At 54.9% G+C, this 27,729-nt stretch overlaps 1 protein-coding gene across 3 annotated transcripts; it reads right to left on the reverse strand.

The window, feature by feature from the left end:
• Nucleotides 1-1,828: 1,828 nt before the first annotated feature.
• On the reverse strand, nt 1,829-25,242 carry Kash5 (KASH domain containing 5). 3 transcript variants are annotated; one of them, XM_037200736.1, is made up of 20 exons: nt 24,519-25,242; nt 20,531-20,668; nt 16,915-17,019; nt 16,422-16,608; nt 16,018-16,082; nt 14,757-14,823; nt 14,379-14,540; nt 13,824-13,941; nt 13,553-13,603; nt 8,474-8,551; nt 8,140-8,196; nt 7,835-7,894; nt 7,395-7,459; nt 7,159-7,246; nt 6,690-6,788; nt 4,905-4,963; nt 3,388-3,436; nt 2,420-2,484; nt 2,223-2,339; nt 1,829-2,126 (listed from the first exon to the last, which is right to left on the reverse strand). In XM_037200736.1, the coding sequence occupies exons 1-20, from the start codon at nt 24,583-24,585 to the stop codon at nt 1,985-1,987; spliced, it is 1,839 nt and encodes a 612-aa protein (XP_037056631.1). In that variant the 5' UTR covers nt 24,586-25,242; the 3' UTR covers nt 1,829-1,984. The 3 variants fall into 3 exon arrangements, with proteins under 3 accessions (XP_037056631.1, XP_028717721.1, XP_037056634.1); XM_028861888.2 differs by lacking the exon at nt 24,519-25,242 and adding an exon at nt 24,325-24,451; XM_037200739.1 differs by lacking the exon at nt 2,223-2,339.
• Nucleotides 25,243-27,729: the final 2,487 nt, after the last annotated feature.

Genomic DNA, 27,729 nt, shown 5'->3' on the forward strand with positions numbered 1-27,729 from the left:
AGGGGGCGCGCCGTCTCACTGCCACGTGGCCCTCCTCGTCCTCCTCGTCCTCGCTGGCCCCCCGCAGCCTCCAGGGTCTGACCGAGCCTCTGTCCTCTCCGAATTCCCTCGCCACTCCATTCTCCTTTTGTCACGCTCGCAGGCCCCTGACCCGGCTGTGTGATGGGTCGGGTTTTTCCCCTCAAGACAGGGTTTGTGTAGCTCTGGCTGTCCTAGAACTCACTCCGTAGACCAGACTGCCCTCGAATTCAGAGATCCACCAGCCTCTGCCTCTCCAGTGCTGGGATTAAAGGCGACTGTCACCACCGCTCGGCTGGGTCAGGTTCCGCTCTCCCCCCTCCACCCCCGGCTTTTCAAGACATGGTTTCTCTGTATAAGTTCTGGTTGTTCAGGAACTCATTTTGTAGACCAGGCTAGGCTCGAACTCAGAGACCTGTCTGCTTCTATAAGGCGTGCACCACCACGCCAGGCGTGGGACGGAGTGTCTTAACCTCTCTGGGCCTTTTGTTTATCCGCCCCTGGAGGTCTCCAAGAGCAGGAGCAGGTAACCAATCATGGCCCGCAGCTCCCGAGGCCCCGCCCCCAGCGACATTTGTCGAGCCTGCGAGCACGCGGGGCGAGCGGACCGCGACCTGATTGGCCTACAGAGGTCGAAGAGGCCGCCTTCCTAAATTTGCATTTCCTGGAGGCGGACCGAGTCCTCATTGGCCTTTACGCTGTGGAGGCGGAGCTGCTGCTGGCGGCTGAGCCCAGGCTGCGGTCAGAAGCAGTTGGTAGGCGGCGCCCGCAGCAGTTCCCGGCGTCCAGGGGGCGGTACCTCATGCCCTGAAATCTGACAGCTCTCTCCAGCAGACCACACCTGGCTGCTTCGCCTTAGGACTCAGGGTGCGGCCAAAAGAGCTCACGTTTCTCCAGACTCCCTCCTCCGCCCTTCCCTGACCCCCTCATACAACCCTCCTCCCGCGGCTCCCTCCACCTTCGGGCCAGTTCAGGTCTGTTCTCCCGCGTGGATTCGCTCAGACCTCCTGGCTCCCCCCGCCGCTCCACAGGCGGCGGGTCTTGTTCCCCAGTGGCAGGGCCTGCCCTTCTCAGCCCTCTCCTGGGCACTGGGAACAGCTTTTGGGCTGCATTTCACTCGCAGAGCCTGCTCTGGCTGCCAGCCTGCTCTCCCTGAATCACCAGACTTGGGTCTCCTCCCACGGCTGGGCTGTCCTGCTGACCTTAAAACCCTCCCCTGCCGCCCGTGTGCCCCCTGCGCCGCCTCTCAAAACTGAACGCGTGGGGTGGGAGGGGGTGTTCTCAGACTGCACCCCACTTGGCCCTGTCTTTGCAAATCATGGAGCCAGTGCTGATGAGGGAAAGCTGAGGGAGGCCGAGGGTGCAGCTAGCGTTCCTGGAAGCACGATCCCAGTGTGAAGTGCTTACGGTTCAGAGGCCCCTTCACAGCACTCTGGCAACTCGAGGCATCAGAGGTCTGCAAGCCAGCAGTCCCGTGTGGCCCCATGTTTTGTGGAGCTGCCAATGAGGATCTGTCAGCGAAGCCTCTGGCTCTCCTGCTCAGAAACGGACTGACCAGCCGTGCACTGGCAGCGCAGGGGGCCCACCCTAGTCCACCGCCTGCCCTGGAGCAGTCTATCACACAGAGACAAGTCGGGGACAGCCGGCTCCCCCCAGCCCTGCACTGTGCTGAGGATGCTGCACTAGCAGCCTCCGAAACCGCAGAGGATGGAGAAAGCCTAGGGACCTTTGGTCCCACTGTGACTCAGCTGAGGTCCAGTTGCCCTGCTCCCTGGCACTTGTTTGGTGAGGAAATCATCCTGTGCTGAAGTCATTACTGCATGATTTGCTATTGTTAAGAAAGCAGGAGAAAGCCAGGAGAGGTCATGGTCAATGGAAACAGCTGGAGGATGTGGGCCCAGTGCTCTGAGTCAGTGGCAGAGGAGGCACAGTGGTGGCATGGGGCGGTGTCTGCCGGGAAGGGTGCTCACACCGGCGGGGGCTGTAGGTAGTAGAGCTGCAGCTGTGGTAAGGAGGGCGTCGGGGACTGGCTCAGCAGCAGGACGGACAGCAGCAGCAGCAGCAGCAGGCCCAAGATGGGCGTGGGGACCAGTGGGTGCTGGCTGACTCTGGAGGGGAGGCAGGAGAGACTGAAGGTGGCCCCAGGGAGACTGGTCTCACCAACATGTGCCCCCACCCACTTCTGGAGACCCCCGAGGGCACACCTGAGCCCCGGGGAGTGCTGGGGGCGCAGGCAGTGCTGGGCCCAGGCCCTCTCCACTGGCACCAGCTCTCCCACCACAGGCATGGGGGCTCCTTGAACCTCGGGCACATCGTGACAACTGCAAGGCAGATGGGAAGGGCATTATTGCTCGGCCTGGTCTGTCCTAAATCTCTTTCCAGTTCCCATCTGTCCCTTTACCTCTCAGGAGAGCTTCCTGGGGCAAGCTCATGGTGAGGGGTTCCCGGAGGGATGGAAGGGTCAACCTGGGAGGAGAAAGGACACAACACACCCACTCACTCAATCTGCACAGTTTTTCGGCAGCACCCCGATGCAGACTACACACTCGAGGTGACATGTCCCTTCGCAGGGCTGGCTGAGGGTCAGTAAGGGCGAGAGTTTTAGCAGTGCTCCTTCTCACCTCCCGATTCTCTCAGTTTACAGCCCAAGGGCAATGGTTTACAGGTGCCGGTTCCTGTGCTGGGCACATACGCCAGCCAATTCCTGAAGGCTCTGGCAGCCTGTTCCCACTCCTGTCTCTCTGGGACCCCTGTGCCAGTCAGGGCTTCACATGCCCACATCTGCTCCAAATACGAGCATGACAATGACAAACGGGCCAGCATGCCACTCCCAGCTGCTAGGTCCTGATCTGAGAGCAGAGGGGAGGAGCTGGGCCTCCTCAGTGAAGGGGCTGGAGCGTGACAAGGCGGGCGAGGGCTCCAGAGCCTGTCCTGCACTCCTCAAGTTCCTTTGCCTTCCCTGGAGAGGAGCTGGGCTGAGACCTCCACTTTGTCCCGCCACAGAGAAGAGTGGAGGAGTCCAGACCCAAACAGTTTGGCCAGATCATTGAGGCCACTAGATCTTTGGTGAGTGGGAGCGTGTGGGAGTTTGTGATACAGTTGGAGGTGTAGCCATATCTGTGAGGCTCCAGGCTCAGGCTGTGAGGACTGCAGCCTGTATATATGTGGCTGGGCACATCCTGGCTGCCAATTGTCTCCAGCCGCCCCCCTTTCCACTCCCGCCCCCGTCTCTCATTAGCTGCACAGAGGGCCTTGTTATCTCCTGACCGAATGATTTTTCTGTCTGTTCTTGAGGAGTTCACGCTGGAGGGAAGGGGCTGGCATTCGTTCCTCAGCTTTAGGGGTTGAAGGGTGCTAGGTTTTGCCTACCAGGACCAAGCTCTCCTCTTCCTCCTCTTCTTCCTGGCTTCTGGACAACCTATAGCAAACAAAGTCACTGGACACCCCACCTCCCTACTTCTCTGTTCCCACCAGAAGCTGCAGACACAGTGGACCTCAGGGTCTGATGGTGGCTCCTGTGGATGCTTTTCAGAGATTTAAAAAATTCCAATCTTAGAGTTTGTGACCCCCCAAAAAATCTCAGAAGCCCTTGACCTAGACCTTCCTAGTTGTCCCTTTCCAGCTGATTCCCAGGCAGAAACAAGGCTCCCTGCTTTACCCCCATACCAGAGACCCCAGGGTATGTGAACTCTGGGTACCCCTGTGGGGGTGGGTACTGTGACATTTTCCTAGCCTTGGTCTTTCAGGTCCTGTCAGAGACTGGGAACACGCCTCCCCTCTCGGCCCTGAAACCTCTGTTTGGGCTCTCATGTCCAAACCCCTTCTCCAGGTGTGCTAGCCTCTGCTTCCCCAAGCCTGTGTCAGGGACACAGCGGTGGAAGCCCTGGTATCCAGCTCCAGAGGCTGATGGCTCCCCAGGGACCCAGCCTGTGCCTGAGGATCAGGATCTAGCCCTGCAGCCGCCATGGAGCCAGCAGCTGCCGGGACACAGCTGCTCCCAGCCCAGCCCCACAGCACACTGCTGTGTGATCCCCTGAAATGCTCTGCTCCCAGCCCAGCCCCACAGCACACTGCTGTGTGATCCCCTGAAATGCTCGTGGGCCCCTTGAGGTCAACCCCAGCCCCATCCCATCTTGGGAGCCAGTGTTTGTCCCCCAGTCCTCTGCTTCCTAGAGCGGAGTGGGCTGAGTGCCACCCTGAAATGTTCTGGTAGCAGTCCACCCTTCCCCCTCCCTCCTGATGACGTGGGAGGTCACACTGCTCAGAGCACCCAGGCAGCCCAATCTCAGCTCTGCCCAGGCAAGTCCAATTAGAGGTTGTGTAGGGGCCTCATTAGCTGTGACAGCAGGGTCTGTAGGAGGGGGCAGCACAGGAAGCTGAGGGTGCTTGTGACCAGACATCCAGCGCTTTCCATCCTTACTCAAAGCCTGAGTAAGGCCTCAAAACACACTCCCATCAGTCACAGAGCTGGACTCCAGGACCCATGGCGGCTCACACCAGCCCCTCAAGGAATGGGTGCCCAAGATCAGTTGTGGAGCCTGCAGGGTCTCCCTCGCTGAGAGCCCTCAAGGCCCTACCAGCCTTGTTCCTGCATCTCTGGTTCCTTGTGGGGTAACAACTCCAAACCTGTACCATCTAGCCTGGTTCTTGGGGTGCCCCCCACAGCCCCTGAAAGCCACACCCTGGGGTCCAGGTGCCCACCTCCTCTTAAAATTGTCAGGGCCAGGATGTGCTGAGGGCAGGGCCAGGCCCAGGGTTCTGAGGCAGCCAAAGATTGAGGAATGAAGGAGAGGTGTGTTGACTCTGGCAGGACGCCATCGGCCCGTACCCTCTAACCGCCAGAACCCACACTGCTGTGATGGGGGAGGGCTCTGTCACCTACTGACCTTAAGGATGGCGTTTGGGTTCCTTCTAGGGCAGGCACTGACTCTCTCTGGAAGTTTCTCTGCAGAACATTAAGGTTTGGTCTCCTTAACTCTTCGCACCAGGAACTTCTCTCTGAGCTTCTGACCCAGCTCCAGCCAGGCACCCTCTATCTGAGGGCCAGACGCAAATGGATGGCCCCAGGGACACAAGCTTCTAAACTTCCTGTGGGGTTCCCTCCCAGCACCCAGGAAAAGCCACGTATGCCATGGACCCCGGTGACGTAGATCTATCTAGCTCCTTCTGAGGACTGGAGATCAGTGTTCCCAGGATGCTCCCATCCACCAGCCTGTGCCAAGAGGGGCTCAGTACTTCCTCCCCACTTCCCTCTGGGGGTCTCAGCCCAGAGCCAGGGCCTATTCTCTAGAGAGGTCTCCTTTGTGCCTATGACCTCAGTTACCAACTCCACTAACTTTTTGTTATTGTTTTGTTGAGACAGTGTCTCGTGTTGCCCAAGCTGGTATGAGCTCACTATGTAGTAGAAGATGGCCTTGAACTCTTCCTGCTTCTACTTCCTGGGAGCTGAGATATAGCTGTGTGACCACCTTGCCCCATATTTTTCTTTTTTTGAGGCTCAGGCTGGCCTCAAATTCATGGTAAGTCTCCTGCTTCAGACTTCCAAGTTCTAGAACTGCAGTGTGAGTCGCCACACCCATCCCAACAGCTTTCTAATAATTGGTGAGCTCCAGGCTTGTGCACCTAGATGTCCTCTAAGATGTCACCTCACCCACCTCCTTTCTGTCCCTACCCTGCCCATCCTTGCTCACGGCCTGAGACAGGCACAACCCCCTTTGCCTGGTCCCCTCCTCACCCAAGTCCCCTGTGTGCGCTAAGACCATGTGTGGTTCTGTCCCCAGGCTTCTCAGGTCCTAAGGCAAGGTCACTTTCCCTTTGCTGTCTCCGCTGAGACAGACCTCTCTCTGTCCCAGGCCAGCTGCCACCTGAACTGGGTGACTCGGCTGTGTACAGAGCCAGCGCAGGGGGACACTGGGACTTCTGCTCAGTGGCAGAGCACTTGCCGTACATAGTACAGATTCAGGTTCCGTCCTCAGAACGAGGGACGCTCACCATGGTGAGCTCGCTAAGCTGCCAAGCTTGCCTTTCTGCCTGCCCCACACCCTCTTTTTTGAGAAAGGGTCTCTGTGCAGCTCAGACTTATTTAAGTACTAAGTGTTTCTTTTTCTTTCTTTTTTTGGTTTTTTGAGACAGAGTTTCTCTGTGTAGCTCTGGCTGACCTGGAACATGTTCTGTTGGCCAGGCTGGCCTCGAACTCAGAGATCTTCCTGCCTCTGCCTCCTGAGTCCTGGGATTAAAAGCGTGCACCCCACCACTGCTGGGCTATTTTTTTTTTTTTTCTTTTTTTGAGAAAGTATCTATGTTGCCCTGGCTGTCCTGGTATTTGCTATGTAGACCAGGCTGGCCTCCAACCCAGAGATCCTCCTGCCTCTGTCTCCTGAGGGCTGGGATTAAAGGGCATACACCACCACTGCCCAGCAGCTTTTCTTAAAGACACTTCATGTCTTCTACAATATGCACAATTGTAAATAAGGGACTCATGGCAGGGTTTCTCCAGGGCAGCTTGAGTTTGCCCGTCCCTTGAGGGCGAGGGTGTGTCCTGCTGGCTGGGCTGCACCCTTAGCACTCAGCAGGCTCTCTGTTAAGCTCAAGGAGCAGATGGCACAGCAGGAGGGCTGAGGGTCAGTGGCGTCCCAACTCCTCTTGGGGGCCTCTGGACTTCTGAGGCTCACCTGTCTCCTCTCGGGGTCCTCAGCGGGAAACTCGGCCCCCTCCCACCGCCACACTCCACACAGAGGACTGGAGAGGCCAGCACCTGACACATCCTGCTCCTGGAAAGAGACGCTGCATCTGAACCTGGGAGGGCCAGAGCAAGGCGGGGCCCCAGGTGGGACTGAGGTGGAGGGAGGCTCAGGTGGGGGGCTGGGACAAGTGCGGAGGAAATAGGTAATGGCACCATAGATGGGTAGACGTTAAGGAACATGGCCACAGGGGAGTTTTCAGGGCTGGTGCTGAGGCAGGGCAAGCTGGAGAAGAGCATGTGACGGGGAGATGCTGCTCTGGCAGCAGCGTGAGCTGGAGTACCGAGTACCAAGTACCCAGACCTCTGGGACTGAGGGCCAAAGAAGTGAGAGTGTACACAGGGACACGTGGAGTTTCTGCCCTGGTGTCCTCACAACAGTCCATGGAGGCAGAGCATACCTGCCGGATAGCCTGAATCTCCAAGTCCAGTGATGGGGGCGGCGCCATGATCCAGCCTCCTCGTCCTGCCTCAGCCCCTTCCAGGAATCTGGCCACACAGACGGAGGCCACACTTTTGGACCCCAGTCTGCAGACTTCACCCTGTGGCCCAGCCCCTCTGCCCCTTTCATGCCTGACCACCCACTTAATCCCCTCCCCTGTGACCCATCCCTGCCCCCTCCTGACTCTCCACTCACTGCTCTGCACCCTCCTGGCTCAGACTCAACTGCTCCTCCAGGTGCGAGATTTCTTGCCTTAGTTCCTGCAAGGAAGGCAGAGCGTGGGCCCTGGTAGAGAGCCACATACCCTGGTCTTTTCTTCCCTGGCACATAGTGCCAAGGGCCCGGGATGAAGAAGCAGTGGCAGAAACTCACAAAGACTAAGAGAGCCCCGGAGCCCAGAGCATAAGGCACAACCAGGAACATCACAAAGGCAGGGGAGCCGCTTCTAAGGTGGACAGACTCACAGAAAACAGAGGGTGGAGCCACCCAGACGGACCGCCCAGGGAGGGGACCGGAGCTCCCGAGAGGTGAGTGTTGTGGGATGCAGAGCCAGGAAGGAGGGGGCCGAGAGTGAAAAGGTCTATCAGGGAGGGAAGCAGCGGACGCTGAGACCCATACAGATGGGCACTTGTTACCTGGGTGGTGGTTCTGTACTCCTCCAGAGTCTGGGCCAGACTCTCTGCATGGCGAGTACGCTGGGGAACACAGAGCCAGGGGTCAGCACCCAAGACTCAGGTCTTAGGGTGCTGAAGCGGGAGCTGGCTGAGTTGGGAAAGCCTGGAGCAGAGACACTTCAGACCCTGCAGGCCACACTGTGACCTGAGGCGGCCTGTCTGGGTTGCCTGCCCAGGGCTCAGAGCTGGGTGGGTTCCTGCCACACAAGGCAGGCAGGGCTGGGAAGGCATGCTAAGGGCAGGTCTGTCCCCTCCCCGGCCCTCACCTCTGAGAGGACTGCTTCACGCTGGCAAATGAGTTGTTCGCACTCACAGAGCTGCCGCTGCCAAGGAAGGAGCCTATACATCTCTCCACCCAGCCTCCCAGCAACCCCCCACATCTCCCCTCAGCCTCCTACTGCCCCCACCAGGTCCCGGCCATTCTCCCCTCAGCCTCCAGTGACACCCGTGGGTGTCAGCTGCTCTGAAGGGGACTCCCGCTGAGCTGCCCAGCAGCCCCAAAGGCCTGTGGATTCTGATGCCGGAGCCTGTTCTCAGCAGCTGCTGACTTGGATGCATGCGGGGAGGTGAGCAGTCCTCAGGCCTAGACAAACGCTGCACCTTCAAAGCATCTTTCTCTGTGGCCAGCTCCTCACTCCGCCTCTTCACGCCATCTCGCTCTGCTAGCAGCTTCCCGTTCTGGAGGGAGGAACAGCCTTGTTCACCAGTCGACAGTACTAATGCTAACGGCTGACACTCACTGCCGTGTGCACCTCAGCTAGCCTTTATTCCCCCACCACCCTGTGGAGACCTCAGCTGCAATTTCTCCGTAAGGGGTTTTCCCACTGCTAAGGTGATAACAGGATTTCTTGGGGTCCCTGTGAGTTAAATAAGTGAATAATAACTTCCGAGCACTTTGCATGTGAGACTGCATATCTTTTCCCATCTTTTAAAGACAAAGGCAACTCAGGCAGAGAGGGATTGAGTAATTTGTTCCAGATCACAGGGCTCTGATGTTAACACAGTCCAGGGAATGTTAATGAATACAGACACTTAGAGCAGTCAGCAAGGCCTGGCATGTACCAGATAGAAATGTTAGAGATGAATGGTTATAGATGCTTAAAGAAACTCATGTTTCCTAACATACAAAACTAAAACAATGTATAATGAGCCCAGAACACATACACACACACACACAGAGGCACGCACAATATCAATATATAGCTTGGGCTGGCTTTGAACTTGTAATCCTCCTGCTTCATCTAATCATGCCCAGCTGCAATAATTATGTTTTGGTTTCTTCTTTTCTCCATATCTTTTGCTTTCCTGTCTAACTCAGTCATTTTAAATCAGATCTCTCGTTTTCCCTGGAACAACCCTAGTATTTACCTACTCACAACTTATTTCCTTTGGCAAAACCATAACCTGTGTGATGCCCAGCCCCACCTCTAATACTTAACCTCTTCTGGGGGGCCAGATGAAGCCCTGGGTGACAAAAAGACATGTGAGAAGTGGTGGCACTCTAGCCACAAGGTGCACAGGGCCAGAAGCAGAGACAAGGGAGAAGCAGATAATGCTCAGCCCAAGGCTTGCTGAGGAGGCCCAAGCTGGACGGTGGGGCAGCTGCAGGCTTGATGCAGAGGTGGTGCCTGGGCTGAACCTTCCAAGGGGAGGCAGTGAGGTCGGGAAAACTCATCCACAACAGCTGCCCAGTGTGACCTAAGAATAAAGTGACCCAAAGCTGGGTGTGAGGAAGGACATCTATCATCTCGGCACCAGGGAAGTTGAGATAGGAGGATTGCTTTAAGTACCAGGCCAGCTTGGGCTACATAACAAGACCGTCTCAAAAATCAAAAACAAAAGAATATGACAATTCAGCTGGGCGGCAGTGGCACATGCCTTTAATCCCAGCACAGGGGGGGATCTCTGTGCGTTTCGGGGCAGACTGATCTATCTACAGAGTGAGTTCCAGGACAACCAGGACTGTTATATGGAGAAACTTTGTCTAGACAATTAAAAAAAAAAAAAGAATAAATTCGAAGTCCAATGTTCCAGGCACCTGGAGTCTAGCACACCTCATCCTTCTCCAGAGCCCCAGGAGACAGAGGCCGGCTCTCCTGGTCTCCGGCCTTGCTCCTGCTCCAGCTTATCAGTGCCTCTCTCACCTCGGCAGCCTGGGTTGCTGCTGGGTGAAGGGCAGAGGAAGGGCAGCTGGGAGTGCTGTGTCAACACCTGTCTACCTGGTGGGACCCGAAAGCACCCTGCAGCCTCCCGCAGAAGCACCAGCTGTGGGGTTTTGGGATTCAGCCAGCAGCCAGACCTTTGGAGGCTGAGTGTCCCATTACTCTACCAGGCCCTGCTGTAACCTGAGATCTCAATTTCTAGATCTCAGTGGGTAGCTGCAGAAGGCCAGCAAGCAGCTGAAAATAGCTCCAGTTATGGAGCCTAAAGTTCCTCTGCAGGGCCTGGGGCCTGGGACAGGAGGCAGGGGTGTGGTGGTCTGTTCCTGGGACTGACTCCTGCGGCTGCATTCCATGCCCTGGGGGCGGGGACAAGGAAACCTGACTGCTGAAGGAGCAGCTACCCCAGCAGCCATCCTGGCTGGCTGGCTGGGCTCCAGGCCGAAGGTGAGACATCCTCCCAGGCTCCCTTGCAGCTGTGGTGAAGGGATCCTCCCCAGCCAATGATGTGGTGGAGATGGCTGTTGGAATGACGCAGAGAGAGGCAGGAGTATGTGTATGGGGGGTAGTGCCCCCCCACCTGCCTTGAGCCATCTGTGACTATGAGGCCACAAGCAGGAGAAGAAGCTGCCAAGAGACTGGATATGGAGGAGCTTGCCTGCAGTCCCGACCTCACCTGGCTAAGGCAGAAGAACTAAGAGTTCAAAGCCAGCCTATGTACTACTCAGTGAGACCCTGTTACAAAAAAACCTAGGGCAGCTGGTGACACACGCCTTTTTTTTTTTTTTTTTGGTTTTTCAAGACAGGGTTTCTCTGTGTAGCTTTGCACCTTTCCTGGAACTCACTTGGTAGTCCAGGCTGGCCTCGAACTCACAGAGATCCTCCTGGCTCAGCCTCCCGAGTGCTGGGATTAAAGGCGTGCGCCACCACCGTCGGCTGACACACGCCTTTAATCCCAGCACTCGGAAGGCAGAAGCAGGCACATCTCTGTGAGTTCCAGGCCAGTCTGGTCTACACAGCGAGATCCAGGACAGACTCCAAAACTACACAGAGAAACCCTGTCTCAAAAACCCAACAAAAAACAAAACAAAACAAAAACAAAAAAAAAAAACAAAAAAAAAAAAACCAACCAAACAACCCAGGGCTGAGGATGTGGCTCAGTGTTGCTTGCTTAACACATGCAAGACTCTGGGTTCCAGGGCTGGAGAGACGGCTCAGCAGTTAAGAGCACTGGCTGCTCTTCCAGAGGTCTTGAGTTCAATTCCCAGCACCCACATGGTTGCTCACAGCCATCTATAATGCGATCTAATGCTCTCTTCTGGCCTGCAGGCATACATGCAGGCAGAGCACTCATATATATCAATCAATCAATCAATCAATCAATCAATAGAATTAAAAGAAAAGAACCATCAGATAATCCAGAGACCAGCAACTGCTCTGGGCAGAACCGGCCCGTGTTCCCCTGGAGCGGCCATGTTGTAGCCCACTGGTACTGCAGAATCAGGGAGCAGGAGAACCATCCTAGCTGGGTGCCTGGGAGCTGTGACGAGCGAGGGCCCCAGGGAGAGGTCTCCTTCACTTTCTGTCCCCCTTTGACAACAGGGTCTCTCTACATAACTCTGGTTGTCCTGGAACTCACTATTTAGACCAGGCTAGCCTTGAACTCACAGAGATCTGCCCACCTCTGCGTCTGCCTCTAATCCCAAGTGCTGGGATTAGATCTCCTTCATTCTTTTTATTTTTTATTTTATTTATTTATTTATTTTGGTTTTTTTGAGACAGGGTTTCTCTGTGTAGTTTTGGTGCCTGTCCTGGATCTCGCTCTGTAGACCAGGCTGGCCTGGAACTCACAGAGACCAATTGCCTCTGCTGGGATTAAAGGCGTACGCCACCGCCACTGCCGCCGCCTGGCTGATCTCCTTCATTCTTAAAAAAAAAAAGAAAGAAAGAAAGAAAGAAAGAAAGAAAGAAAGAAAGAAAGAAAGAAAGAAAGAAAGAAAGAAAGAAAATGTCTGGGGGCTGGAGAGATGGCTCAGTAGTTAAGAGCACTGGCTGTTCTTCCAGAGGACCCAGGTTCAATTCCCAGTAATCACATGGTGGCTCACAACCATCGTAACTCCAGTTCCAAATGATCCCATGCCCTCTTCTGGTCTCCACTGGAACTAAGCACTCACATGGTGCACAGCCATGCATACAAGCAAAACACTCCTAGACATGCAATACATTCTTTAGAGATTCTACAAGGTCTTTCCCTGACTGAATGCAGGCTTCAACGGGACTCCCGTTATCCTGGAAAGGGAAACAGTTCACAAAGGAGCCAGAGAACAGTGAAGAAGAGAAACTTAGGATCTCAGCAAAGGGCCCAGTGCAGACACAGGGCAGAGAGTCAGGACAGGAGCTGGGGACCCACAGGCAGAGAACTTCAAGCTGGGGTGGGAAAGCCAGAGAACGGTCAGAGCTCTGTGCCCTGGCTGGCAAGGAGGGGAGCCTGGGAACCATGGGACACCTGATTCTGAATCAGCTTCCCTCCAGCTCACCCAGAAGTGCTGCAGAGCAGCAGAGGTAGACCACACGGGTGCAGCTGTGTGCCTTCACAGGAAAGCAGCCCGATCCCTGGCTGACCCCGGGAGGCTGAGCTAAAGCCAAGCCCAGGAGAGGAGACAGGCATCCGGGCACCAGCAGGTAGAGGAAGCGTAGATTTGAAGGCAAGTAGAGGGAACAAAGGTTGTCTGTCTGTAAGGACAGCAGAGGACCAATGCTGCCTGGGATGTGAACCCGTCATGGGTCTGCAACTGATCTGCCACCTTGAGGGAGGAGGGGTGGTGTGGATATCATTAACACTTGATGGATTTCAATGTGGACAACAACTCCAAGTGAACAGGGACTTAAATAGGTCTGGAGTGTAGGGCTAGCCTCAACTAAACACCGTTCCTTCGCTATTATCACAACCCAACTGTGCAGACTCCTGCTGGCTCCGGAAGAACACCCAGGCCTGATGGCTGCTTGCCCAGCATGCCCAAGGCCCAGAGCTCCAGCACCACCAAAATGAAAGCAGAAAGGAAAGCTTAGAAGGAAGGGAGAGTTACAGGCCTGAAGTCTGTGACTGCTCCTGGAGGTGACTTTTACAAGTTTTTGTAGTTTCATCTGCATTGCCCGGGATCAAAGCCACACACAACACACTGATATAAAGAATGATGCGTGGTGTTTTGTTCAGACTCCCGGGTGCTGGGATGGCAGGCACGGAGCACTATGCCAGCTTGCTGGATTTTACTGTGCACACTCTATCTATCCTCCCTTGAGTTAGGAACTTTCTAAACATCTGGTTTAAACCTCACACTACCCTGTGAGGTGCAGCCACTGGCTGGCTCCCCTGATGGTGAGGGTACCACAATGCACACAAGGGAAGGACTGGCCAGGCCTCAACATGAACCCAGGGGCTACTACAGCCTGTGGGATGCTGGGCCCCCTTGGCGGGCAAGACAGGGGCAGGAATCTTAAAGGTGAGTAGGCCTCAGCTTACCTCCTCCTGTAACGTCTCCACCTCAGCCACCAGGTGCTGCTGCTCCTTCTCCTGGCCCAGCCGAGAGAGGACAGAATCGGTTCCAGTCCCTGCCCCATCACCCTCCCTGACCCAGGAATTCAGTCAGGGCCTCTGTCACTGGAGAGCTGGGCTGAGGAGGGCTTATGAGGGATGAGGGAGTGTGGGGTGAACGGGACCTGGAAGTCAGGTAACCTTTGCCCCTTCACCTCTGCCCTTTTGCTGCAGCCATATATGCCCTGCCAGCACTCACTGTGTGCCGTGCCTGGGCCATTAGGCTGCGATTCTGCTCTTCCAGGCTCTTGGCCAGAGTCTTCAGGTCCTCTAGCTCCTCATCCAAAGCCTTGGCCGCCTGCAGGGCCTGCTGGGTGCTGATGGGTGGCACAGATGTGAGAAGAGGCAGGCAGAGAAGTAGAGCAAAACATCCTGGACTATGAGGGGGACTATGACCATACGTAAGCTAGGCCAAGGGCCACAAGGATCGGAGAGAAGGGGGCAGGGGCATGCGGTGTGGGAGGGAGACAGTGTTCACGTCTCACCCGAGGAAGGAAGCACAGGGCACACAGCAAAGACAGAAAGGGGTAGAGGAAGAGAACGAGAGCAAAAACTGGAAGGAGTCAGTCAGACTGAACCCAAAGGCCAGAAGACAAGACCCAGATAGAAGGAAGTGGAAGGCAGGCCTGGGCAGTAGGGTGCCTGCCTGTGCCTGCCTGTGCCTGCCTGTGCCTGCGGCCTGGGCAGTAGGGTGCCTGCCTGTGCCTGCCTGTGCCTGCGGCCAGCCGGGCAGAAGGGAGACCCAGGCACTCACCTCCGCAGCTGCTTGCGCAGGGCTGCGATCTCGGCCCCTAGGCGTGCCGAACCCTCCTCAGCAGTCTCCACGCTGTGCTGCAGCTTGGCGTTCTCGCCAGCCAGGCGCCGGTTGCTGAGCTCCAGGTCCTCTAGGCTGCTCAGCAGCTCTGCTGTGGCGGGCCTGAGGGCAGCAGGGGCCTGTCACCCCCCCTGCCCTGCTCCACCTCCCCCAGCGTCCTAGGTAGAGCAGGGCCGGCAGCTGGGGAAAGGGTTCCTCTAAGACAAATCAGAATCAAACTCCAGGCTCCCCTGAGCCAAAGAACATCCATCTCCCCACTCCCAGGCCCCAGACAGGCTGGAGAAAATGGAGTGGGATAGGGGTCGGGAAGACAGGCACCCCTCAGGCCTGGGGTCTTCTCCTCCAAAGCTCTCTAAGTTGGCTGGCTCCTCAGCTTCTGGGCATGCTGGAAAGGGACAAACAAAAGAAGGCTGAACTCTTTGGTGACTTTAAAAGTTGGGGTGTCCAAGGACCCTGGGATTGTTCCAGGACTCTAGCCTCCCAGTTTTTCCATGTGTAGCTTTGGGGTTCCCTGGGCTGAATTACTCTTATTACATACATAGGCTGCTTGCTCATGCTTATCTGGAGCTCAGCCAGGTCTTCAGAACAAGTCACCAGGGTTCCCCCACTCCCCCAAGCCCCCGTCCTGTCCCAGCTTTCCCCGAGTCTTAGGCCCTCATCACCACCGGTCTGTCATTGCTGGAGTTCAGCCAGGCAGACTGTTTCCACCGCATCCACCCGCCCACTACCTTCCTCTCTCCCTGGGCACTCCCCAGCCTCTGCCTCCTTTCTCTGTCTTCCCCTACGTGACCTTGCCACCCTCTGCTGCTCACAGTCCTCCCTGGCCCCCAAGATTAAAGAGGCCTCAAGGTTCAAGGGAATGCCAAGAGCTGGGTGAGGTGGCGCACACCTTTAATCCCAGCAGCTGGGAAGCAGAGGCAGGTGGATCTCTGTGAGTTAGAGGCCAGTCTGGTCTACAGAGTGAGTTCCAGGACAGCCAGGGCTACACAGAGAAACCCTGTTTCAAAAAAACAAAACAAAACAAACAAACAAAAAAAGAAACAAAAGAAAGAAAAAAAAAAGAAAGCAAACAACAACAACAAACCCAGCCTGAAACCAAAACAAATATAAAGAAGAGAATGCCAAGAGAGCTTCAGTGTGGGTTCTTATGGTCACTTTCTAGTGGTACACCTCTGCGGTGTGAGGTCCTGGGCACCCAGCACTCGGGCACAGGGCTGGGAGAGAGCCGGGCAGATGCCTGTTCTCAAGGCGCAGTAAGCAGGTGTGAGGTGTGTAGGGGGCAGGGCCGAGAGGAGCCCGGCAGGCCAAGACTGCCTGTGCCATGGGAAGATTTCAACAGAGCCAGGAAGCAGCAGTCTCTCTCTCAGCCTCTACACTAGGGCTGGAGCTGGGAGGAGGGATGGGAAACCTCACCCCAAAGTCCAGGAGGAGGGACTGTCCCAAAAAGCCAGCACAGCTGCAGGCCTAGCCAAGGCGCAGTTGTCTCTTCAGCCCTTGCTGTGTGGAGCGGGTAGATGAGAGGTCCCTGCTAACCCCCGCTGACCCCTGCCACCCCGGCTGCTTCTATAAATAGGCTCACCAGATGGCAGGTGTGGAGAAGCCAGGGCTCCCCCGAAGGCGGTCTCCTCTGCCTGCTCTAATCCCCTGTATCAAAGGCAAGAGGCTCAGGTCCCCTGCAGCCAGGGCCTGTGTCTGCAGGGGTCTGGGGGGCGGAGGGACGGCAGTCGGGGGTGTGGTTCTAGGGGCGCAGGGCCAGGCCAGCTGGCAGGGCCTGGGCTGGGAAGAGCAGCCCTTCCCATGGCCAGCCCCTCTAGTTCTGCCTCCCGGTCCCTGCACCATGTCCCTTGCACCACGTCGGAGGCATTTGGTCCTCGGACCCTTTACCCCGCCCTATCTTTTCCCGGTCCCTCCTTAGCCTCAAGCCAACCACATGGAGTTCCTGGGCCTAGCTCCCAGGTGGGCGGCTGCTGGTGCAGGACTCACCCATGCAACTGACAGGCGGCAATCCAGTCCCGCATGACCACCAGAAAGGTGCCCAGCTCCACGGTGGCTCCAGCGCCCTCCCCGGAAGGGTCCAAGCTTCGGGCCAGTGTTTGGAGGCGCACGTCCTGGGGGCCCTGTCCTGTCACGGCCTCCAGGTAGGCCAGGAGGTGGGCTACAGCCACAGTGCCTGGGGCAGAGCATGGTGGGGAAGACTGGACTGGACAATGGCTTGGGAACAGTTGCCTGTCATCCATGGGTTGGTGACATGCCTGCCCCACAGCATGCAGAGGACCTGGGCAAGGTCCTCCCTGGAGTCAGATTTTCAGTCCATCTCAGAGTGAACCAAAGAGATGAGCCAGGGCAGTACCCACTGCTGTACCAGGCCAGAGGCTAACTCCCTCCAGGGCCTCACGCCCCTCCTCCTCCATCCCCACCCCCACGCCATTTTCCTGTCCCTGGAGGACCCCTGAGGGGGCCCTAGCCCAGCCCCCACCTGTCTTGTGAGGGTCACAGGCTTCAAATGTAGAGTTAAGAATCTGTTCCTCTAGGCTGAGCAGTGGTCCTGGATTCAGTTCCTCAGGCTGCTCCCAGAGGTACACTGTGGAGAAAGGAGGGCCCGCCCTGTGTGAGGGGCACCAGGACCTTGCTGCCTCAAATCCAGTCCCTGCTGAGGTGGGGGCTAATTTACTTAGAGCTCTTTGTGGTTGGGACTAGTGAAGGACGGCAGGAGGCTTCCAGTCAGGTGGCAACCTGAGGGTTTTGAGTCACTGCTCCCAGGTGGGGCCCACCTCTCAGGCCAGGGAGTGCCCCTGCTGTCTGAGGTTCCTATCCAGCGGGCTCGGCTCAGGAGGCCTTAATGAGGTGACCCTCACCTCCTCCTTTCTCCAACCTCCCAGACTACAGGCAGAGGGCACCAGGCTTGAGAAAAGCAGAGAAGAGGATTCTGGGAAGAGCCAGGATGAAGGTGGCCCAGGAGCAAGGAACAATCCGATACGGCGTGGGCAGCCTACATCGATCCCGCCCGCCCGCTGCAGCCTCCCCCCAGTTCCCGGGGGAGCAGGTCTCATCTCTCCATCCCCAGCATGGCGTCATCAGAGCTGGAGGAGCACAGGCCAGCACCAAGAGGAAGAGGAGGGAGGGGACCGTCTAAGCAGGGGCAGCAGGGGGCTGAGTCAGCAGCACCACAGCACCACAGCAGACCTTCTTTGGGAGGTCTGTTTCCATGCCAGTGAAATCCCCCCTCAAGAGGACTGAGAGGGCTGCTCTGCCCCCATGTGTGAAGATGGGTGTGCATGCATGCGTATGGGGGTGTGAGTGTGTGTGCATGTGTGATATGTTCAGTGTGTGTGTGTACTGTGTAGTGCAATACGTAGTGCAGTGCGATATGTGTATGCATACGTGTCTATGTATGTGTTTATGTATACGCATATATACACGTGGTGTGTGTGTGTGTGTGTGTGTGTGTGTGTGTGTGTGTGTGTGTGGTGTGTGTGTGTGTGTGTAGGGCAGCTCTCACCTGGCTCAGATCCACTGTGTATTGTGCCTATGTGCCTGTCTTCTGGGATCTTTTGGTCTTCGGCTATATTCACACTGCCTGAATACAGCAGGCACTCAATAATCTCCATGCCATAGAGCCTCTCCAAGCTAGAGGTGGCCTTCACACCTCTCATTGGCCTGGCTTGCTGAGATGAATGCCACTGCACATGGCTGCAGGGTTAGAGTCTGAGCTGGGCATGAAGTGAACAACCTGCCCCACACCGGTATCAGCAAGCCAGGACTCAACCTCTGAGCCTCAGCAGTGTCCTAAGGAAAGCTACCTCTCTCCTAGAGAAGAATGGGATAAAATGTGGGTGGGCCTCTGCTTGGCACTTATGGAGCATCAGACCACCGCAGCTGCTGTTCCTACAGGTGAGTCTGCGGCGGCGGCGGCGGCGGCGGCGGCGGCGGCGGCGGCGGCGGCGGCGGCAGCAGCAGCAGCAGCAGCAGCGGCAGCAGCGGCCACAGTTGCTTCTAGCCCAGGAGTCCCTTTCTCACTCTGACACTTCCCTGACTTAGCTCACCAGTGGCCTGGACCGTTCTTGCTCCCGTGTGAGGGCCCTGGGGCCCAGGTTGGTTAGGAGAGGTGGACTCCGGCTGGTCTACTGCTCTTTATCCTCCTGCGTTACAAAGGAGGACTCTGTGGCCCAGTAAGGCCACTGCTACATAGTCCCTTCCCAAGAGAGACGCCTTTCTGCCCTCTCCTTCCTCCTTCACTCCCCAGCTCTGCCTTTGGTTTTCCTTTTCTTCTTTGTTATTTTGACAGGGTTTCTCTGTGTAGCCCTAGCTGTCCTGGAATTCACTGTGTAGATCAGGCTGGCCTTGAACTCACGGAGATCCACCTGCCTCTGCTAGGATTAAAGGTGTGCGCCACCACTGCCCAGTTCTACTTTTCCTTCGGGATCTTTCTTCCACGTCTTCCCAACCTCTCTCACATGTCTAGCCTCTGTCCTGTGTCCCCGATACTCCCATTCTCCATCCTGTTCCTTCTCTCTCCCCTTTGCTACCCCCGTCTTTCAACCCTGGCTTTTCCTGTGGGTGAGTTCTCTTTCCTACGGCAGCCTCAGGAGTTGACTCGGAGATGGTCATAGTTCCTGGTGGCCGCACGCCCTCTGCTGGTGCAGGCAAGGTTTAGATGGCAGTCATTCCTCCAAGCCAGGCAGCCTTCTAGTCCTGGCATGCTGTGTCTGTCTGCCTGTAAAACCCTCCTATTTATAGAAGTTACTGCCGAGGCTGAAGTGCAGACCTCAGGCTTGGGCCAAGCTGGGAACATCCAGGAGCCTGGAAGGCAGGACACTCCTACAAATGACCCCACTGTCTGTTAGAGGCAGGAGCTTCTTGATTAGACCGGCTCTCCCTGCTAGCACATCCTCAGGAGATGGAGGGAGAAGTCAGAGGTGAGGGAGGGCAGAGTAGAGGAAGGAGAGAGATGGATGCTTAGGGAACAGAGTTGCTGAGACAGGGCAGAGAAAGAGACAGGCAGAGAAGAAAACAGCGGTCCGAGACAGAGAGGGAGGCTGGCCCCCAGAAGATAGTTGGTTAGCCAGTATCTTCCTCCCTGAGCTGCTGTGGGCTGGCTCCCACACCTACGTGTCTACATCTGCCCACAGGCACCGAGCTTCCACAGTGAAGCAGGCGCTGCTGAGGCAGAGGCTGACTGCACTTGAATAGGCCAAGATGTTAGTCTGAAGCACCACACACTAGCTCTCAAAGATGTCTGAAAACACAGGAATAACTCAGCATGTTTTTATGCTGCTTAACGTAGAAAACAGTCTGTATGCGTACAGAGTTAAATCAGTCAATACCATTCGGATCACCTGACTGATTTGGCCTTGAACTTTCTATCTTCTTGCCTTAGCGCCTCAGTTCCAGGACTACAGGTATGACCCCCTTGTCAGCTTTACCCTTTTAAAAAATGAAAAGTTACATATGTGAGCTGGGCATGCTGGAGCACACATGTAATCTCAGCACTTGAGAAGCAGAGGTGGGAGGAGTGAAAGTTCAGAGCCAGGCCTTGTCTCAAAAAACAAAACCCGGAGATGGGAACACAGCTCAGTGGTGATTGGTTGCTTAGCACACACAAAGCCCTGGATTCCGTCTCCTGCACTGTAAGACTATATATATTTGCATGCGCGTGCGTGTACACACACACACACACACACACACACACACACACCGGGGGCAGCAGCAAGAGTGGAATAGGGTCTGTGGAGCCATGCTGAGTCTTACACTAAGCAGGTGACAGACAGACAGACAGATGCCAGTGTTGGGAGGAGAAGTGCATCAGGAAGGGAGAGGGCCAGGGCACCTGTTTTCCCCACAGTAAGAGCTATCACTGGCCACGAGCTGAACACAGGCAGTTAGTGGGAAGAGGTGTGGAGGTGTGGATGTTACCGTGTGCAGAGTCTCCAACAGCCCGCCAGAGAGGAGGACATGGGGACAGACACGCGGCAAGCCCACAGCTGACACTCATCCACCACCATCTGCTTCTGCCCACCCTGCCTGGCCACCTCTCCCGCTCCCAGCCTGACCCACGGCTCCCTCCTCCTCCTCCTCTTCAGGCAGACACCTACTGTGTGCAGCAGAGGCACTAGCTGGGTCCTCTGGCAGCTCCATGGACCACTCCTGCTTCTCTGTTGCTGCTGGTGAAGCTCTCACCTTCCGTCCACTGCTAGGAGGGCTGGGAAAGGGACAGTCTGTCCAGATAGCTCCTGGAAGGACAAACACAGTGATGGCTCCCTCAGACTAGCCACATTCTAACTGCTCCATCTCTGCCCCAGGCCCTCGGGGTTCTCAGAACCTGTTCGCCAGCCCCATCCCAACTCCAACCGGGTTTTATGGATTTGAGGTATGGGATGGCAACCTGAGGACTAAAGAGCAGGCAGAAGATCAAAGGGGGAGGCAAGAAGGTGGGGTCACCTGCCGCTCCAGGGCTTGTGGCCACCTCTCTTCCCCGACAGCCTACCAAGTCACCATCCCTGTGACTCCACCTTGTGCTCTTCTGCCTTCCCCACAGCCTGCCTTACCTGCCTGGCCACGGTTTCCCATCTCCTTGGGGCAAGGCTGCTTGGGTCCAGTAGCAGAGGCACGGGGCGGCCTGGGCCGGCTGCTTTCTCTCCCCAAACCGTAACAAGTCTCCTAGCAGCTCTAACCTGCACTGCTTTGAAGAGTGCCTGCTGCGCCTGCTGCCGTCCCGTCCCTCTGGGACTCTCCTTGCCTTTGTGACTCTTGTCGTCTGGACACATCTCTCGCTCGTTCTGGGGCCGAATACCCAGCTGAGCAGGCTCCCACACTGGCCCGAGCCTGCCCGTCCACCCGTAATTGGACTGCGGCCTCCTGAACCGCTCTCAGCTAGCCCTCCCGCTTCCACGGGCTTCCATCACTGAGCCACACGGTCACTCTCCCACTGGTGATGCTAGGGAAGTGCTCTACTGCTGAACCACCCCAGTCCCTCACTAGTAAATTCCAGACATGTGCTAAGCTGTAAGTAAATTCACTGCTAAGCTGCACTCTAGCCTTTTGATTTTGAAACAAAACCACCCGAAGATGGCCAGGTTGACCTTGAATTTGTGATCTGTTTGCCTCCACAGGAATGTGCATCACCAGGACTACTTCCTTGCCTTTTTTCCCCTTTAGGTTTATTTTTATTTTATATGTGAGTGTTTTGTCTGCACGTGTATTTACTACATGTGCGTCTGATACCTTTGGAGGCATCAGATCTCTTGGAACTGGAACAAATAGCTGTGAGCTGCCATGTGGGTTCTGGGAATGAAACTAATAAGGTCTCTCTTTATAGCCCTCACTGGCCTGGAATTTGCCATGAAGACGAGCCCAGCTTTGAACTCAGATCCACCTGCTCCAGAGTGCTGGGATTAGAGGCATGAGCCACCAAGGTGACACAGAGCAAGTGTTCTTAACCACTGAACCATTTTTCCTCTCCATCAGTAATCTCCAAGTCCATGGCCATGGGAACTCAGCATATCTCACACACACACACACACACACACACACCCCGCCTGCTGCGCCCTGGGTTCTCACAGGCCCTTATGGACCTGGACCTCCCTCCTCTGCACCCTGATGGTGCTACCGCGATTACAGCCAGGTCAGTCAAAAGAAGGGCCACTTTTGCCAGGTGGTGGTGGTGGTGGTGGCAGTGGCGGCGGCGCCTACCTTTAATCCAGCACTCCCCGCCCCCCAGACAGGGTTTCTCTGTGTAGCTTTGCACCTTTCCTGGATCTTGCTCTGTAGACCAGGCTGGCCTGAAATCACAGAGATCCGCCTGCCTCTGCCTCCCAGCACTTGGAGACAGGTAGATCTCTATAAGTTTGAGGCCAGCCTGGTCTACAGAGCAAGTCCAGGACAGCCAGGGCTGCACAGAGAGACCCTGTCTTGAAAACAAACAAACAAACAGACAAACAAACAAAAGAAAACAAAAATAAGAGTCACTTTCAAGAGAAAAGGAGGCATCAGGAGTTACTGCCCAGGAGCTAGGCAGCAGTGCCTCTGAGGCCGAGAAGGCACCTGGGGCAAGGGTCAGGGGGGTCCGGGTTCCCACCTGCTTGCCTCCCTTTTCTCATGAAATGCAGCCAACACTGCCTTGCCTGTATTCCACTAGCTGCTCGTGCCTGGAGACATTATTATTATTTGGCTTTTGGAGACAGAGTCTTATTACGTAGCTTCAGAGGGCCTTCTGAATCTGTGGAGACCAGGCTGGTCTTCAGCTTGTAGAGATCCTCCTGCTGTCCAGCCCAGAGGCTTTCAGAAGGCACATGTTTCCAGAGACTTCCAGGAACACAGCAGGAAGAAAAGGGGCAAGGGGAAAGGATCTCTTGACCTCTACCAGAGTTTGGGGACAAACTTGTGAACTAGGGACATCAAGTTTCTGGTGGGTATCTGAGGGGCCTTGGACATGGGTGGGTCCTCGTTTCCTAAGAGGAAGTCTTGAGGGGTCCCTGAACTAGAACTCAAGGGCCACATTTCTGGGGTGTCACTAGATTTCAAGGTCCCCAGCAGAACTTGCAGAGGCTCTAGTACAGATTTCTAGAGCGTGAGGCAGGACTTGAATACAGAATTCCCACCAGGATTCCATAGTGAAAGCCTCTGACACGTTTTGAGGAAGAAATCTGAAGGGATATCTCGAGGATTCTAGTGGTGGCCTACATTTGCGAGACCAGCACTCAGGAGGTTGAGGCATCAGGATCCAATTTTGAGCACAGCCTGGACAACTTAATGAGGCCCTGTCTCAAAAACCAACCCAGAGCCCCTGGAGAGGCAGCTTAGTGATTAAGAGGACTAAGGGTTGCTCTTCCAGAAGACCTGGGGTCCATTCCCACCACCCACATGGCATCTCACAACCTTCTGTAATTGCAGTTCCAGGGGATCCAACAACCTTTTCTGGTCTCCACAGGCATGAACCTGGTGCACATACATACATGCAGATAAAACACTCATATACACAAAATAAAAATTAATATATCTTCTAAACAACAAAACAAAACGAAAATAAAGCCTGGTAGTGATGGCATACACCTTTAATCCCAGCACTCGGGAGGCAGAGGCAGATCTCTGTAAATTGGAGGCCAGCCTGGACTACAGAGTGAGTTCTAGGACAGCTACTCAGAGAAACTATGTCTCAAAACAAAAAACACACACCTGCCCCTGCAAAAACAAAATGAAACACAATATAACTAACTGTTAAGTTTCAAAGTTTCTGGAAGAATGTAGCTGGGCATATTTGAGAGAGCTGTAATCTAAAAACTGAGGCAAGAGGGTCACAAGTTCATAGCCATCCTGGGCAACACTATCTATCTCAAACAAAAACCACAAACAAAACAAACAACAAAAAGCATCCGAGCTGGGCGGTGGTGGCACACGCCTTTAATCCCAGCACTTGGGAGGCAGAGGCAGGCAGGTCTCCGAGTTCGAGGCCAGCCTGGGCTATAGAGCGAGTTCCAGGACTGCCAGGGCTACACAGAGAAACCCTGTCTTGAGGGGAGAGACACGACAAACAAACAAACAAAAAACACAAACAAAAAATTTCCGCTGGGTGGTGGCGCACGCCTTTATCCCAGCACTCGGGAGGCAGAGGCAGGCGGATCTCTGTGAGTTCGAGGGCAGCCTGGGCTACCAAGTGAGTTCCAGAACAGCCAGAGCTGATACACGGAGAAGCCCTGTCTTGAAAAAAAACAAAAAAACAAACCAAACCAAAACAATTCCCAGAGAGTATTTCACACATTTCGGGGGGATTTGGTCAGAACTTGGAGCGTTTTGGAAGGAGTTGGCCGGCGGAGTTCCTGGGGCGTCTGGCGATAACTTGGGGAGTGCCCCTGCCGTGGCTCCCCTGGCCATGGCCACAGGCAGGGCGTACCTGGCGTCAGGCCTCCCGGGAGCTGAGGGCCGCCACCGACGAGCGGCGGTTGCGAATGGCGCGGAGGGAGACGTGCTCACACGCGCCTTTCCCGCCAGAAATGCAAATGCCGGCCTCCCTCAAGACCCGCCCCTCCCGGGTTCCTGGCTCCGCGCAGGCGCACACCAGCTCGAAGGCGCCCGCGGAGCCCTTACCATGAACCCCCTGGTCGCGCATGCGTGGAACGCCTTGGGAGGCTCGCCGAGGCCAGAGCGAGCGCATGCGCACTGGTGGAGCGAGCCTTGGTAAACCACCGGGAACGTTCTTTGCGGTACGGGCTCTTTGCCTTCTGCTTGGCGAAATAGCAGGGTAGGGGTCGACGGAAGGACTCCCTGTCTACCCCTCACTTCTTGTCAGTCACTGAGCCGAATCCTTTCTGTCTTCTCTTGGGTCCCGCGCCCGCCACCGTCACAATGATGCGCAGCCTGCTCCAGCCTCACGTCTGCTCTGTGTCCTCCTGTGGCATTAATACGTACCCGACCTGCATTCCCCCCAATTTATTACTTATTTACTTCCTTACTTATTGAGACATTGCCCAGCCGTGTAGTCCAGGCTGGTCCCGGACGTGGAGCAATCACCCTGCCCCAGCCCATCACGCCGCGTTGGGCGGTTTGTTTGCCGGCAGTAAAGAAGGAGCGGGTGACCGGAGTCATTCCCAGAGATATTGGAACAGAAGACTCCACCCTCTCGTCCGTTTGTAACTCCGGAAAACGTGATCCACTGTTGCTCTTTCCTCTGGGTCCGCTTAATCTGTTTAGGGTCCATGAGGTGGTAGAGTCTGTTTGTGGGTGCCACCCCCAGGCTTCATCCTGTATGCTCTCCCCAAAATGGGCACAATTTTTTTGTTTAGTCGGGGATGGTCAGCGCACAGGAGGCAGAGGCAGGAGGGTGGAGGAAAGTGAGGCCAGCCTGGTCTACATAGTCCTATTATGTAATGAGGTGAGATGAATCAGTGAGTCAAGACACTTGTCACCCATCCTGGTGACCTGGGATGAATCCCCAGGACCCACATGGTGGAAAGAGGTCCCCTGAAGCCACATGCAAACTGTTATGTGTGTACCCTCCTACCCCTTGTTTATGATAGGGGCGGGACTTGACGCCCAGTTGGTACAGTGAACTGGGCGTGGTGGTGCACCAGCACTCAGGAGGTAGAGATGAAAATTCAAAGTCTTTCTCAGCTCAACACATAAGACCTTGTGTATGCTGGTTAGGTTTTGGTTACCTTGATACAATCTAGTCATCTGGGAAGAGTGAACCTCAACTGAGAAAATACCTCATTAGATTGCCGTGTGGGCAAGCCTGTGGGGATGTTTTCTTGATTCAGGAGTGATATGGGAGGACCCAGAGGACCCCTGGGAAGGTGGTTCTGAGTTGTATGAAAAAAGCAAGCTAGGCCAGGCGGTGGTGGCCCACGCCTTTAATCCCAGCCTTTAATCCCAGCACTCGGGAGGCAGAGGCAGGCAGATCTCTGAGTTCGAGGCCAGCCTGGTCTACAGAGTGAGTTCAGGACAACTAGGGCTGTTATACAGAGAAAATGTTTCAAAAATTTAAAGGAAAAAAGAAGAAATTAAAAAAAAAAGAAAACAGCAAGCTGAGTGAAGCATGGCTTCTGCTTCAGCTCCTGTGTTGAGCTGGTGCGCTGACTTCCCTCAGGAAAGGAATGTGATCTAAGGGTTGTGTGATGAAATAAACTCTGTACATCCCAACTGGTCTACAGAGCAAGATCCAGGACAGGCACCAAAACTACTCAGAGAAACCCTGTCCTGAAAAACCAAAAAAAAAAAAAAAGCTTCCCTGGAGATCAGAGTGCGGAGCTAGCCACAAGTCAGCCACAGAGGCCAGGCAGTGGTGGCGCTCACATTTAATCCCAGCAGCCAGCACTTGGGATCTCATGCCTTTAATCTCAGCACTAGGGTAGGGAGGTGGAGACAGGAAGCAAGATGGCTGGGCAGAGAGGAATATAAGGCAGGAGGAGACAGGAGCTCACCCCTTTCATACTGAGGAGTTGTCAAGGTTAGCGGTAGCTGTGGCTTGCTCCTTTGTCTCTCTGATATACCCTGATATCTGGCCCTGGGTTTTTATTATTAAGACCAATTAGGATTCACGCTACAATCTCCTTTTGGTATCTGTTTCCAATCAAGCCACACAGCTACTCCCTCTAACACATACGTTCAGTACACACACTTAGCTCAGTATGGCTGTTCCAGATCTTGCCTGCATCTCATTCAGAACACTGTCTGTCTTAGGTAGGGTTTCTATTGCTGTGATGACACACCATGACCAAAAAGCAAGTTGGGGAGGAAAGGGTTGATTTGGCTCACACTTCAGCATTGCTGTTCATCACCAAGGAAGTCAGGACAGGAACTAAACCGGGCAGGATCCTGGAGGCAGAAGCTGATGCAGAGGCCACGGAGGGGAGCTGCTTACTGGCTTGCTCCTCATGGCTTGCTCAACTTGCATTCTTATAGAACCCCAGACCAACAGCCCAGGAATAGCACAACCCATCATGGATTGGGCCTTCCCCATTGATCAGTAATTGAGAAAATACCTTACAGATGGATCTCAAGGAGGCATTTCCTTAACTGAGGCTCCTTCCTCTGATGACTCTAGCTTGTGTCAAGTTGACACACAAAGCCAATCAGTCCACCATCTCTTAGTTGGGCAACTTGGTCTCCTATGGCACCAGGATGTGCACCTGGTACTGAATGAAGCCCCTGATCCAGCCTGTTTGCCCTCCCAAGGCCCCAAGGTTTTTGTTTTTGTTTTTGTTCTTCCAGACAGGGTTTCTCTGTGTAGCTTTGGTGCCTGTCCTGGATCTCACTCTGTAGACTAGGCTGGCCTCGAACTCACAGAGATCCACCTGGCTCTGCCTCCTGAGTCCTGGCTTGCACCACCACTGCCCGGCGCCCCAAGTTTTAAAACACCCAACCTGCTACACTAGCCACCAAAACATGTTTTTTAGATTGTACAAAATTACAAAATTTTACAAAATTTTTAGATCTTACAAAAGGAAAAACAAATATTGAAAGATTAATATTTGTTAATATAAAAATTTTTGTTAAAAATATTAATTTTGTTAAAAAATTTGTTACAATTTTTGTTAGTTTGTTTTTTGAGACAGGATTTCTTTGTGTATCCCTGACTGTCCTGGAATTCATTCTGAAGACCAGGCTGATCTTGAACTCACAAAGATCAGCCTGGTTCTGCCTCCTGAGTGCTGGGCGTGCGCCACTGCCACCTGGCTTGGAAAGCTTTATTTGTTAGAGCACAAACAAAATATCACCACATTTCCCCTTTTTGTCTAAAATAAAAAAAAAGTTTTTAACTAATATAAGAAAAGCTATATACAATAAGTACAATAACTGT

The sequence above is a fragment of the Peromyscus leucopus genome, chromosome 1, assembly GCF_004664715.2.
Source record: "Peromyscus leucopus breed LL Stock chromosome 1, UCI_PerLeu_2.1, whole genome shotgun sequence".
NCBI lineage: Eukaryota > Metazoa > Chordata > Mammalia > Rodentia > Cricetidae > Peromyscus > Peromyscus leucopus.